This window comes from Varroa jacobsoni, unplaced genomic scaffold, assembly GCF_002532875.2.
Source record: "Varroa jacobsoni isolate VJ856 unplaced genomic scaffold, vjacob_1.0 scaffold_53, whole genome shotgun sequence".
In the NCBI taxonomy this organism is placed as follows: domain Eukaryota; kingdom Metazoa; phylum Arthropoda; class Arachnida; order Mesostigmata; family Varroidae; genus Varroa; species Varroa jacobsoni.
This window is the reverse complement of record NW_019212955.1, coordinates 86,894-101,672: the sequence shown is the minus strand read 5'-3', so window position 1 is coordinate 101,672 and position 14,779 is coordinate 86,894. Positions and strand designations below refer to the sequence as shown.

General features: G+C 39.6%; 1 protein-coding gene across 1 annotated transcript; it reads left to right on the top strand.

Annotated features, from left to right (window-relative positions):
- Positions 1–474: 474 nt before the first annotated feature.
- Positions 475–14,515, top strand: LOC111260904 (nose resistant to fluoxetine protein 6). The gene is made up of 14 exons (XM_022834021.2): positions 475–1,111; positions 4,711–4,919; positions 5,581–5,704; positions 5,948–6,038; positions 7,604–7,689; positions 9,598–9,783; positions 10,411–10,504; positions 10,808–11,078; positions 11,585–11,787; positions 12,110–12,224; positions 12,692–12,878; positions 13,270–13,415; positions 13,691–13,846; positions 14,024–14,515. Exons 1-14 carry the CDS (start codon positions 793–795, stop codon positions 14,288–14,290), a joined length of 2,454 nt encoding a protein of 817 aa, XP_022689756.1. The 5' UTR covers positions 475–792; the 3' UTR covers positions 14,291–14,515.
- The last annotated feature ends 264 nt before the right edge of the window (positions 14,516–14,779 follow it).

Sequence of the window (14,779 nt, the reverse complement as noted above, 5' to 3'; positions counted from 1 at the left end):
CAATGACGACCCAGTCTTATTATCCGTCGATTTCGTAAAAGGACCCCAATAAAAGCTTGCGTCTATAAATACAAATGGTAACGAGTTGCAAAACCAGCATCGTCATTACGTTGCGGGTTTTTTTTTCTTTGCCACGGAACTGATCCTGTAGTTTTGCTTCTACTTACTGAACAGCTTTCTACTTGCAGAAAATTTGCATCCGTCCTTTACTTTCATCGGATACGACAAATGGCTATGTCAGGTATTGACCAAGGTTTTCTGGCGGTGCGTATTCAGGGCTGGTACAGTGACCTTTTTCGAGCCGCGATCGAAAGATATGAAATAATTCTGACGTCCAGATATCGTAGTAAAGAGTCACCGTGACGATAATTGGAGCTGAGAGAGTCGAGACACCGAAACCTCCTTTCCAGCCAGACGTACTCAACAAAAATTACCAGGCCAATCGACTTAGAGTTTTAGATAAAATCGCACGTAACCTTCTCAAAGGGTGACATAGTGACATCGAGCTCGTTTAGTGCATTCGATCAGAACGAGTTTGTACTTCTTTGGTTACTTCAGCCCTCCAAAACGGATAAACGCGAGGTTGAGAATCTTCGTTTCGTACCGGTTTCGTAATAGCTTCACTTGATGAAGTAGAAACCCTGACTAAGGACGGTTAATTCGAAATTGCTGGCGCACATCAGCAAGCTGAAACAAATCATCATCTATCATATGCTGTACTAGAGGATCATCAAGCTGTGCGGTGATTCTCTTCAAGGAGCTGATTAGTGTGACGAGAGGTTGAAGCGTAAGATGAGATTAGTGCGCTGGTATGTTTTATTTCTAACACTGACATTAATAGTGTTTCGTGCGATTCACGCGGAACAGGATGAATACGCGATTATCGAGAACAGGGACGAATTGGAAAATCATACTGAAGTAACTACCGAGATACAGAGCACAACAAGAGACTTCATTGAAGATCTACAGCCGCTTCTCAAAGAGGTTCAGCGTCGAGCATACCCAATTGTTAGTGCGCTATTTGCGGACCCCCAGATATCCAACGACTGCACGAGCGGTCTGGCAGCTTTGCTTCGTGGTGTACAAACGCAGGAGAAATGGGCCTTTATGAGTAAGTGAAACACTTGCTATCGGTCAAATCTGGCGATAGATACATCGATAAATGTGCAGACATGTAGCGAGCGGCAATAGCTAAGGATAGCGCACAACTTAATTAGCTGAAACTGCATATAACATAAATTAATATAGCGTTCTGATCTAGATAATCGTAACACGGATTGGCTGGAACTAAATTGCAAAAAAAAAAAAGGTACCAGTATTGTACCGAAGTACCAAGTAAGTATCAAATATATAGGTTCATTCAATGGGCCTGAGAGGGTTTGGGCCAGACGACGAACGCTGCTGTAAAAGCGTACGCTATTTAAAACCAGTACTTAGCAATGGTAAAAAAATTGGATGCACACAAAATGATTGACTAAGACGAAGTAAAATTGATTACATATCAAAAAATTATACCCGATTGAATAAAGTTGCAGGTTTAAGTTCAAGTTAACCCTCGTACAATGAATCTGCTTTAAACCGAACTTAAAATTGAAGTTGAGATTTCAAGGAAAAAGTGCGAGATAAACATAAACCTATAGTGGAATATGGCACTATATGTCTACACTTCAAAAAAATTTATGGGAAAACTTGCTGTTCAGTAATTTTTCATTGTATGCCTACGTCTGTCCGAACTAGTACACAATATATACATGTCAAGTAAATTTCGTTACACCTAACAGATACGGACAAACCCTTCGGCAGATACGGCTACCTTCTCGATACCTTTCAACTTTGAGATGTTCATTTAAGGTTGGTCGAAAGGATTTGTAATAACAGATAAACGCTGGCGAACTTTTATGCCTTAGTCGTATTATCCATTTAACGTTACCTACCTAAAGCCACTGAGTTTGAAGGCCATTTGAGCAACAAATAGCCTTTAAATAGAACTTTTACGGAGCGTTCACCCTTGGCTAATTACCGCAATTTTTCGGGAGTGGCCAGTTTGAATCATCATAATAGCCAGTCTATTTGCCAAGCAAACATATAACACTGTTTATAGTAGCGTCTGCTTCAGTACAATGCTTCGCGAAGACAGATCGTTCAAGCGCTACCAACGGTCGCTCTGAAAACAGCTCCAACGAGAAGATGGTAACAAATCTGTTCGATTTTGGTTCAGCGTTTCTGTTAAAGCGCTCGAAATTGTAGGTGTCGTATATTTGGTGGTAGAGAAGGTTTACGAAGCTTCAGGAGGTATGATGTATTTGTTCCCTTCATTTTATTGCGGTTCTTCCGCTCCTGAAAAAAAAACTCAATAATGACTCATTGTTGGAATTGTAAGGGAGGGTACCATTTCTGGTACTACTGAAGGTCAATCATACCGCGCCGCCTTCTTTCCATCTGTATCGTGAAGGACAATTTTCATCAGAACGATCTTGTTATCAAAATGATTTAACAAAGACGTTCGTGTTAGAGATTTTAACGAGCAAGATTGTTTCCATATTCAATTTACTTGGCCCTTGTTTGTGGAGGGACTTACAGGTGCTAACTCGGCCACACAAAATAGAATTACAGATAGATATAACTCTGGTCTTTTTTTGTTGCAAACGTTAACTCTGCTCAAAGAGTCGGCAAGCGTCGAAATTTCAAAATAAAGATGGCGGTTTATGCAGTTCGTAGAGTTTTAAAGTTTCAATTAGTACTAAAAGCTGTTTGTTTGTTTGATAAATATCAACGCGAAATATTTATCCCTGTCTCCCCTTCGCGTAACGTCCGCCCCGCCTACGCTGAAGCGCTAAGCGTCACAGCGGTGGCGTTACTGCATTATATTGTTAGTGCAAGATCTTGCGTAAAAAAAATGCTTTTGAACATCGATCCCTAGTTTGTCTTTCTAATTTTTGGTTTACATGCCAAAATAACCTGTTATTTGAAGATTATTTCAAATTTTTATCGGCGCACATTATATTCAATTGTTAATCAATAATTATATGTCAGCGAACAAGTGTGTTCTTCTATAGTATTATACATCAATCACAACTCATTTTTAGATTTCAATACATAAGGGTAATTTTTATCGCCTAAGTAAATCCTAACAAAGCGCTGGAAAGCTCCAGAAAATATGCACCAGAAATTTTTTTTTGCATATAATTATTTATAAAACACAACGTCCTAATTAACTTTCCAAAATAAATTACTATCAACAATATAATCTTCTACCATGTCTCGAATAAGTAATAAAAGTTGACCCCGCTGATGTTTACATCCTCTTATTGCAATGTATCAGTAAGCCAAATTATAGACAGCGCACAGAAGTCACTTGGTCATAATAACTGGTATTAACAAGCATCTGTTATTACTATTACTGAAAAGTAACATATTTTTCTGTTCTCAAGCGAATCCTAATGGATGCAGGATTACATATGCACACACCTATTCATCACTGAGGTGGCGCAGAAAGATAGTTACCACGCAGAGGAATACGTTGGGCTCAAAATGATTCGTCTATGATGCCACCGTTTTCTGGGCCTTGGCCTTCTCGTAGTTTTTAATTGACTACGCCACTTTTGTGTACTGCATCCCAGCACAAAGTTCTGTTTAGTTACGTATACGACGCGGATATGTCACTCACAAATATTGCCTTTTAGGATAACAACTTAATTGCAATAGGGTATGGCCCTGCGCGTCGATCTAGCCTGCAGCCAAAAAGGACACCGAATAACTATCGATGCCTGATAAACGTGCAGTAGTAATGGTAATATTGACAAAGTAAATGTGTTAGTATGAATTGGAGTGTGTTCAGAGTGGACAACTGTTAACGAATAAACAGAATTAACATATATATAAAACATTCAATAACGTATTTCTCTCGATGTTTCCGAAAGTTACCTGGCCGGCCGCTGTTTAGGTTATCTGAACATGCGGGCCAACTACTTCCATAGAAGTTCCCTATGCAGAGAACAAAGATCTCTACGCATTCTATGTGCCAGCAGGTTTTCAGGTTCGGGAAGAATAAGCGAACACTCGCCTCGAACTATTGAAGTTTTTAGAGGAATAGATATATCAAATTAAGGTTAAAGAAATAAATAGGTAGATCATATACATACTATATGTGTGTGTGCATGTGTTCACGTTTATTTGTGTCTGCGTGCATATGCATAACCTAACATAGTTAAGAACACTGGAAAGAATCTATAAAAGGATATGTGCGTACATCAAAACTCGGAGAACAAAAGTGCACTTCGCTATCTATAATATAAGAAGGAAACGCATGTTCCGGGAAAAGGAGTGAATAAGTCGTGTTCCATTAATATGATTCATACATTCATGCATTAGTGTGTGCCAGTGTTATTATACTAATTATTGCCGGACCTGTTCTTGTTCCAGCAGTTAGTTTCACTCAGCAGTAAACTGGAGTTATTGTAAGTAAAAAAAAAAACATGCTATAATCACAGCAACTGAAGGGGTCGATATAGAATTATAGTAGTGCTATCAATAGCGAGTTAGTCAAAATCGGGCAAAGTCATGAACTACTGCGTATAGCAGCAGAGCGCTCCAGCATGTACCTTCGTTAGAATAATGCAAATAAAATCGCCAGCCGTCCGTATCTAAGCGTACCACAATAGCAGACAAACGGACTCAAGTATCGATGTCTACGTTGTCTTCCTTTGACAGTTGCCACTGCACACGGAGGCCTGCCACAAAACTTTTTTCTCGGTGCGCAGGGCTCGTTTGGTTCGTACGATCAATGCCTCGAGGCAAAGCGGGTAGATCCTGACGGTCTCGTGACCCTGAGAGGGCAGTACTGCACCTTGTACATCAATCCCAATGAGAAGATGTACAATATCCTCAAAGAGCAAGTGAAAAATGATCCGTTTTTTAAGGTAAGGTTGTGTTGTTTTAAGGTTGTTGTTAATGACGACCGAACTTGTTCATTTTGAGCACATAATTCATCCTATTAGCTATTAAATATATAGAAAGATAATAATTAATCTTTTTCAGCGGCTACTCTCATTTTATCTTCTGTTCTTCAATAATTAATCCATTGAATAGGATCTTCTATAAATTAGTCCATAGCAGACTCGTTGTGCAACACGGTCGGTTGGTCGGCGTCGCACAAATGAAGTGCCTGAATATCCAAGTATGATTAATTCACTGATCATTATTTTCTCAAATAAAAATTGTATACACCTAAGCACAGCTTCATCTTAGCACGTATGAATCTATCCGCCTCACAAAAATACGTAATTTTTTAGTATTGAGTAACTCAGTCATGTCAGCCAGATAGAATATCGTTACGGCAGTTTTAATGATCCATTACTTGCTACTGAAGATTGCGTCTTCAGTAGCAAAAACTTGGAATGTAGTTACGAAGATTTTAGTTTGTACCCACGCATATGCAGATCAACATATGATACAACGAAAGTAAGGCAAAAACACGTAAACCGAATAAATAGAAATGTTCAATAATGTTATGCATTTTTATCCATGACATGATAGATAAACATATATAAATTCCATCTGTTTTCTATATTATTTGAGCAGGAAACCGTTTTAAACATGGAAACCTGGCCAAAGCACATCCTGGATGTGCCTACTGGAATCAAAATCGGTCTATGTACGCCGAATAGATGCAGCACCAAGGATCTAAACTACATCCTCGACAAATGTACCATGTTGTCATGACTCAGTTGCGGATTTCGGTGGCACTCGCTAAATAGTATCTAGAATGCTTCCTATTTCTATGTTAGCCATTACCTTAATAGTTAGGGCATAGACGAGTGCGCGTACTTCACAACGTTCCAATGAAGCCTATTCTACATGCTTACTGTAATGAGTTAAGATAAACAGATTTTATTACGAAGGATAGAAATATATTGCTGTTATCGTCCCTGCCATACTGTACTTGCAGTGGTCAACAAAGTCTACGGGACAGAGTTTGAAATTGGCAATTGTCGCATCAAGCACCGAAACGCTCCGACACCATTCCAACTATATGTTTTGTAAGTATATATCAGGTAATGGCATCTACTAGTAGACCAGCATCCTGGTTTTCTCTAACTCGACTCACCTATCCTCTTGACGCTCAGTCCGGTAGACTGCTATCCGGTAGACAACCAGGATAGAACAAGTAACTGCAGGGCGTCTTGACGAAATAGCAAGGCCTGTTTAACTAACAGAAGTCCCTAGCCAGTTATCCACCCATCGCAGCAGTTAATAGACCCATAACGGGTAAAAAAGGTAAACGATATGTCGACGCAACAGTCCCGATGAGCCCATGGTAATCGGATAATTGCATTTCGAGACGTTACAGACCAGAACGTGTACAACCTTTCAGTATTAGGACTTTCTTTTGTTAAACTGGATTGCCTCGATCGTTTCGAGTCCTTGGCCTACTGCTCACATTCAAAGAAAATATTGCTTTAGTCTGCGTTCAAACGAATCATCGACATTAACGTCGGCTTTCATTTCGGACAACAGCTATTCAAGACCTAACTCCATGTTTTAAACCGTTTACTACAACAGTAGTTTGTTCGAATAAACGTATTTGTACGTGTTGGATGTAAGCAGCGTGAATGAGTTCAGCTTAGCCCTCGACTTGAATTGACGTAAGACTTCTACGATTGTTTTGGCTCTCCCGAACCTGTTGCGATAGGTTCCGTCTCCACTCCATGTTTACTTGATATTCTCAAGGACTTTTGCGGGACGCACAAAAACCTAGATTCCCGCTAACTTGTTATGCCTCACTAACTTCGACAAGTTGATGTCTGTCAATATCACACGCTTCTTCCTAATCTCCTGTGTCGGCTAACGTAACACCTAGCTAGCGGCCGCATCTACTATCGATTATAAAAAAGAAGAAGTAATTTCAGACAAGTGTCTTCTAGTTTTGCAGATCAATGCAGCGCTGCTTTGGTTCGTTATGTTGGCGACGATCTTTAGCGGTGTCATGAAATCTCTGCTTGCTTATTTTGTTGCTTTTTTTTATTATTGCTTATTATATATTGCAGACGTTTCTTTTGTACAAATGTCTTTTCAGTACTACCTTATAGCTATCACTGGAGACGTTATGAGCTGGAGAAACCATTAAAGTTACCGAGATTAGTAGGTTTTAAGGCACTTGAGTTTTTCTTATGCTGATCTATGAGGAGACAACTGGTCTGAATAAACTGGTCGGTAGCAAAGAGGTTTTTGACAAATACTTACGTTTGGTTCAATAAATGCGCATTATTTGTTTTCGGAGCTACTTTCAGCTTGTTGGGGGGAACTGCAAAGCTAGATTAGTCTTTACAACGAAATCTAGGAAGTCAGTTCAAAACATTATGCTTGATGCTGCTGTTCATCTATGTTATTGGAGGTTGAGGACGATAGCAAGGCTGGTACTCTCGACCATAACAACTTCCTCGATATATATATATATATATAAATGAATAAAAATATCTATATATCCATATACAGATATGTTACACATGAGAAGCGTACATACAAGTTGTAGAAGTTTCTAAAAGTCTCTCTGTAGTATAATTACATACACTTTTTAAGAATACTTTTATATTAAACCTTTCAGTGGACTAGGCTACGTACTTCTCATTCTGGTGATCGTCGGGACATTGACGGACTACTACCTTAATAGGACTCATGACAAGCCTATTTGTAAGTTCATTTCGCGTGTGAAATATAACCATCTTCTAGCTCCTCAGGTTGGATTTGTCTTTCCCGCATAGAACAATTTGTAAAGACCGTATAGCTTGCGGCCATTTTTGTCTTGATGAAACGTTTGTTAAAAAAGATCGTGCACATAATTTTTCTCGTTTTTTTTCCCACTGAGCTGCCGCCCATCTTCTCAACCAAAGGTTACAAATTTCCGACTAGATTAGGCGAATAAGTTGTAGTGGCTGTGGTCGGTGGCGCGAGCTACTAAACGCCAAGATACGCAAATACGTTATTTCCTAGAAAAAAGGTTGAGACAAATCAAGGTCCCATCGACTTTTCAGTCCCGCGATGAGTTCATCCAGGGTCTCTGTTAGCGAACTTAATCATATTACAATGATCCCAGGGAAAGTTTACAGAGAGCCGGACTCATTAAGACGACGCGTGTTCTTAGCCCGGAAACCTTACAAAGGTGATGAGACGCGATTCTTTTGGTAGCATAATTAGATCTATTTTTCGCTTTGGTACTTTATCAAAGAAACTCTAGATCCGGATGATACAGTGCATTTGGCCAGCCTATTTATCAACATTATCATACATTAGCAGGGAGGACACTGATCTCTGGCTTGACGCCAACGAGCGCCGCCCTATTTTCAATGTTAGATCCGTATATTTATAGCGAAAAGGGCTCAAATCAGCCGAAGAGGGTGCTTTTACTAACCAAACGGTTTCGTTATGCGCGCCCGCAGGTCAAACTAGGATTTGTATGTTATTTTTGTGTGAAAAACAAATATTTGATTTAGCGCGTTCGTTCAGTTTATAGGAAAACTTATTAAAACTCTAACGAATCTCTTTCATCGAAGGCATACTTCCTAATGAGCGACATATGTCATGTTGGAAAGAGCTCCCGTCGTTTTTATCTGTTTGGCCAATATATTGAAGCGGCCAAGATATATATGTGTAATTGTTTCTGCACTAGTCCACTGGATATTCTAACGTAAGCAGATTGAAACAAAGTAGTATCAGGATCCTGAGCGGGGTTGCACAGGGTGACGGAGAAACTTGTTAACGTTGGGCGTCATGGGACTTTCCCAACATGACATCATTTATTACCATTAAATATATGCACCCATACATGTACTTACAGAGAAATGTAATGATAGAAACAATCGAATACTCTGACTACGCTATGTCAGAGCCGTCCCAGACATATTTGATTTGGATTAAGACTCTTCTATATGTTAAGATCAACTGTTCGGCGTAGAACTTACCGGTGAGCTTATCTGAACCAAATGTTGATACCTTTTCATATGAGCGCTTCTTTTATACGTTGCATCATCGATTGTCACATGTGGTCGTATCTGAAATTGCTTCTGTTCTTCAAGTTTAACTCATTTGCACTGCGCCCAGGGGCCTTGCCACTCTGAAGCCTGTTCTCTTTTTTCTGTAGATAAATAGCGAGTGAAATTCATATTACATATTGATTACACAATAGAGACCCACCATTGGTGCCTTACTATATTTTCTAAACGGGCCAAAGTGTTCGATGTTGATGCATCCACTGTTATGCCCATGGCGTGGTAGAGACAATATGCTACGAATAGGGAGACTAAATAGATTTTTTGCTAAACAATATAATTACAGATAAGAAACTCAACTTAGATATAGTAACTCAAGCAGCTCGAAACATTTACCGACTTTCAACTGGATATCGAACCCAAGATCTCGGGCTAGGAGTTGTGCGCCTATTCGAATACATCAGATAAGACAGAGATGCCTGGGCAAAATAGGAAGTTATTTCGAATAACTAGAGCAAATGTTGCGTTTACTGTTGAAAAATAAATGACTATGATATTTGATAAAAAGAGATTCGTTCCAAGTTATTGAACGTTGTTTTTTGGCCGCTTGCAGACATCAGCCCCTGGTTTGCAGTGACGTTCATTTTGATGTTTTCCGCTCGCCGAAATATAATTCGCCTGTTCTCGCCACATACGTCCCAGGCAAGGGAGCTGGGCTTTTTTAATGGGATCAAGGTGCTGCTCTCATGTTGGGTCGTATACGGTCATTGCGCTATTTTCATCAGCCCAGATGTCTACGGTAAGCTTTCTAACCTGATCGTAGCTGAAGCATTTACTAAGTAACCGCAAGGAAATGCGAGGCCAATCTAGCCAAAATGAATTATGCCCTTTTAGGCGTAGGAGCCTTATCCATTTTGGTTAATAATATGGTTTAATTTGCTAAGCTTTTACTTAGTTTCGTCACTGGGGCTGACCCGCCAGACCGATACTGTGTGCACGGATTTCACCTACTGGTAACGCATCTCGACAGACAGGATATTTTGCTTAGCACATAAACACACGATAATATCAAGCAGACGATTAGAAAAATACGTTTATTTATATAGAACACAATGTTTTTCGTACCTTGACCTTCGAAAAGCAATCTCCGGGTCTGAACCGTTGTAGACAAATTTAACATGATCAGTCGTTGCATTGATTATCGGAAAGCTGTGATGTTTCGTTTTTATCGTATGTTTTCTAGGCATAAACGTTAAAATCGAAATCGGATTCAATCGTACATGCTTTATCTCTGTGAAACAAATAACAAGATATTGTTAGTTTCTGCTGGGAGCCTTCGAGCAATGACATACTTTTGTTTCTTCAGCACAACTTGATTTACCGCAATATTATATAAGCATTTTACATGTTATTTTGACTCTTTCAGTGAATATATCGAGCTATGTTCTCTTACTTCAAAAGATACCCTTTCAAATTGTTGCGAACGGCTTCATGGCCGTGTCAAGCTTCTACTTCATCAGGTTAGTATCACTGGAAAAAACTAAAGCTGCTTACGGAAATTTAATCTTGTTCAGCAATTCGTTGTTCAGACTAAGGCCCTATATAAATTGTACAATATCTGAGATAGTTATATCTCGAAATTCTTAAATAAGGTTTACAAAATACATTGAAAAATGCCGCGTTGCAGACCTGTTTCAGCCTTCAATGTTTCGCTGGGAATATCTAGATCTTCGACTTAACTACACCTGTTTCAGAAATGATATTAATTAACTTTAGTATTATTCAAAAAAACTAATATCATCACACGAAATGTCGCCGTTCAGTGGATTCCTCTTGGGGTACTTCTGTATAAAGGAAAAGCAACGAATCATCAAACAGAACCCAGTTATTTTCATAACAACCATCTTCATCCGACGTTACATCCGATTGGTTATTCCGATACTCGTAGTCGTATGTTTCTCAATGTTGATGCCGCTTTGGGCGGATTCGCCAAACGACAAACGGTCGCTGTTTGAGGTGTACGCTCGGCGGTGCCCACAAAACTGGTGGTCGATTCTAGCACTGAGCAGTAACTTCATGGGCGCCGACGGAATGGTATGTCTAACTTCTTGAAGCTTTGAAATCCTTTCTTGGAATAATAAAACATACGGTTCTCAACGGGCTATGTTTTATGTGCAACATTGGCAATGGTTACGTATTTTAGCAGAAGCACAATACATTACATAAAGTATACGAAAATCATACACACGTAGAAACAGCTGTCCATGCTCTCTCAGGTTTATGAGTGAAACTAATATTCGTACCATAGAATGATAACGCATTGTTTATAGCTCAAAGCGTTAGGCGCTCAGGCCAATATGAACAATCTGCCCGTTTAGGTTTGCTTAGTACGTAGGCAATTTGCTCATTCGTCCACGATAGCGTTTTTCTTTCTAATTGAACACCTTTTCAACGTTTGTTTACATAAATCAGTGCCCAGACAGTCATTTACTGCAGCTGATAAGATCTGTATCGTCAACGTACGGCGATAATATGGCAAATTGATGCATAGTCTATGATACGTAACTCGACGGAGCTTGTTTGCTTGTATTCAATTTCAGTGCCTCGGCCATAGCTGGTATGTGTCTGTTGATATGCAAGTCTTCCTGGTAGCGTCCATCGTCTGCATAATAATCTTATCCAATCCCCGTGTGGGGTTGACATTTACAGCAGTGCTAACACTCGCCAGCTGTCTCTGGATAGCGATTAATACCTATGTTTACGAATACAGTCCCATTATCGGATTCACCGGCAAAAACTTCTCGTAAGTGACTTAGTAATCGACGCACGGCTAATATATAAACTTATGAAACTGTATAAACTTACTTACGTATATGCATCTCGTACATACATGATATATGTGTATGTTGTTTACATCCAATGCGAGACCCATACTCTATCCTATATGAAAGACTGGTTTCTTTTTTGCATGGAAACAACTGCAGGTCATGGCAAAATTCAATATTGCTAGCTGCATGAAAAAGGAATCATAATTTATAAGTTTGACTTTTCATAACGATCAATGAGCCAGGTTCATATTGCGATTAGGCGCAATGCATCTTCTTTTGCGTGCCTTCTTTTTAAAGGACTATAATAGATACCTTCGACTACATTTACGTCCAGCCTATAACGCATTCTGGTTGCTACTTCCTCGGAATCATGTGCGCCTACGTATGTTTGCACGGAAAGCGCCTTCAATGGGTATGTTTGTGCGCCTAGGTGGTTAGGGTAATGCTATTTCAGTCGTATTTCCTTACTGCCATCATTTCGAACATCGTTGGATATCGCTTTAGTGTCATGTTTAATTGCGCAAGAACGAGCCATGAGGAACCTGACATAAAGGAAATCTCTGAACTCTATAAGCTATTACGCATCGAGAGTATAGACTAGCTACGGGCTGTATGGGGGTGAAAGAGATTGTTAATCTACAAAAAAGATTGCTTCGGCTGCATCAGACAGTTTACGACTCTTTCGAACGACAGTTACAACCACCCCAGACGATTTGACGACTTTAAACTAGAGCAATAGTAGACAACAATTAGTAAGCTATTTTCAGTTGGTCACCACGAGCGATAATTGACCTATTAACACGATACGACGTGCCTGATCACGAACATCACTGTCTTCGTGGCGACAATTGTTACCTAATTTTGTCCTATATTCTGCAGTACACGCAAACCCTGTGTTGGGTGCTGGCTCACGGATGCGCCTCCTATGTCATCTTCATAACGGTTAACTGGTATCGCTATGGCCTACCCGGACCTCTCGAACAATCATTGTATGCCGGCTTCCATAGAATAATTTTTACATTTGGACTATTTTGGCTTATATATGCCTGTCTACATGGAATGGCTCGTAAGTACTGCTTATGGATATGTAAAGGAAAGATTTGATACAATAGAACTTTATCGCTGCCTCTCGAATTTCGAAAAAAAACACACATCAAACAAACGATATTTACAGCTTGTTTTTATTAAATGCGCAAATCAACCGCTCTCTCTATCAGTCCTTGCAGTGTCTTTATCGAGGCTGTTGGTCGTCCAGAAAGGTTGGAATGAACACCTACATTCAGTCTGATTGATCTTTCTGACTGGACATGGTGACTGAATAATGTAATTCGACTTGTTGGTGTGTTGGCAGTATCTGTTAGCGGAGAACGTAATCATTTAGTATATAGACGTATATCTTACTTCTTATACTGCATTATACAAACTGACTAACTCTTATTCATCCATTTTGGCGATAGCTACCCTTCGCCGGATACTTGAACACTCAGCGTTCCGTGCTTTGGGGCGACTGGCATTTGGCCTCTACTTGGTACACTTTGCCGTAGTCTATATGCAGCAAGGTCTTATGAAATCTCAAGCCTTCCTTCCGAATCAATATTTGCTCGTAAGTACGAAAATGTCCAATCGTTTATAAACGATTTGAAGCCTATAAAAGATATCCTTGTTCCTGCTGGCTGAATATACAGCTTTCGCGTCTAAGAAAATCATCGAGAAGCTTACCAAGTTTCTTTGCCCTTTTAATGTACGTCACAAAATAACACCGGATGCATCAGAAGATCCATCAGGATGAAACTGCTGTCCGGACTTTTTAGCAGTCAGGACTCATATTTTATCTAACAATGAGTGATAACATGTATTCGCTCCCGTTTGATTCCACAGCTTCAACAAACTCTGGGTGTCCTCTCGATAAGTTTTGGCCTAGCATTTCTTATGAACATCACCGTAGAATCACCTGTGGGACATCTTGATAATTTTATCTTCAACAGATTTGTAGCCGAGATGATCAATCAGCCCCAGACCCACAAAGAAGCCGAGGTATATATAAAACTAAACCAGAGATCTACTAATCGTTGAACGTACATACTTGTGATACTCAGAATCCGCAAACGAAATACGTTCTGTTTGTTATTTTCATCAGACGACCTTACTGTAAGAACTAGACCTAGTGGCTATTGGGCATAACTATTAATTGAATTATTCATTCGTAATTAGATGACTGGCCGCAAGACCGAGATGGCTTTAGCTGCCGAACAACACCATGACCGTCGGCGGAAAACGTCGTTAAAAGAATCATGTGGGACTAACCTGGACATGATCATCATAGAGAATGTAAAGAATGGAATCAACGCTAGCATTTTAGATACCAAACCGCCTGTCGATTCAGCTGACGGCCAACCTGGAGCAAGTTTCAAAGCAGGTCGTCGAAGGGTCAGCAAAGGAAGCTCAACCCAAAATCTTTCAGAGAAGACGAAACTGTAGTTCTCTTAATACGCAACTTGTAGACCTTCGTCAATAACCTTCAATATGTAAATATACCAATGACAGAAACTTATATCCTCACGATTTATCTTTCCTATGTGTCTGCTCTAACTGAACCTATTCTGTATTTACATTGTACATAAAAATCTGAACGAGCCGGTTATAAAGCTTTAGTATATAAACCGTATAAAATAAACAGCTAGAGTATTTATTACTGAAAAATAATTTTGTGTACCCTTTTTCAATATGCGTATGATAACGTTTTTTGCTTAATTTACGTATTCGTATTACTTGACCGTAATGATTGGTTTCAACACCTCATGAATATATCACTAGCTAAAAACATCAGCTCGTAAACGTTTACCTGAAGATCGACGTCATTAGATGACCAACTAAGGGTTATCATAAACATTCAAGTGAGCATTGTTTTTCTTCGGTAGGTTCTTCAATTTTCATTTCGGTCCTGCCATCTGCTATATTATCGCAGTA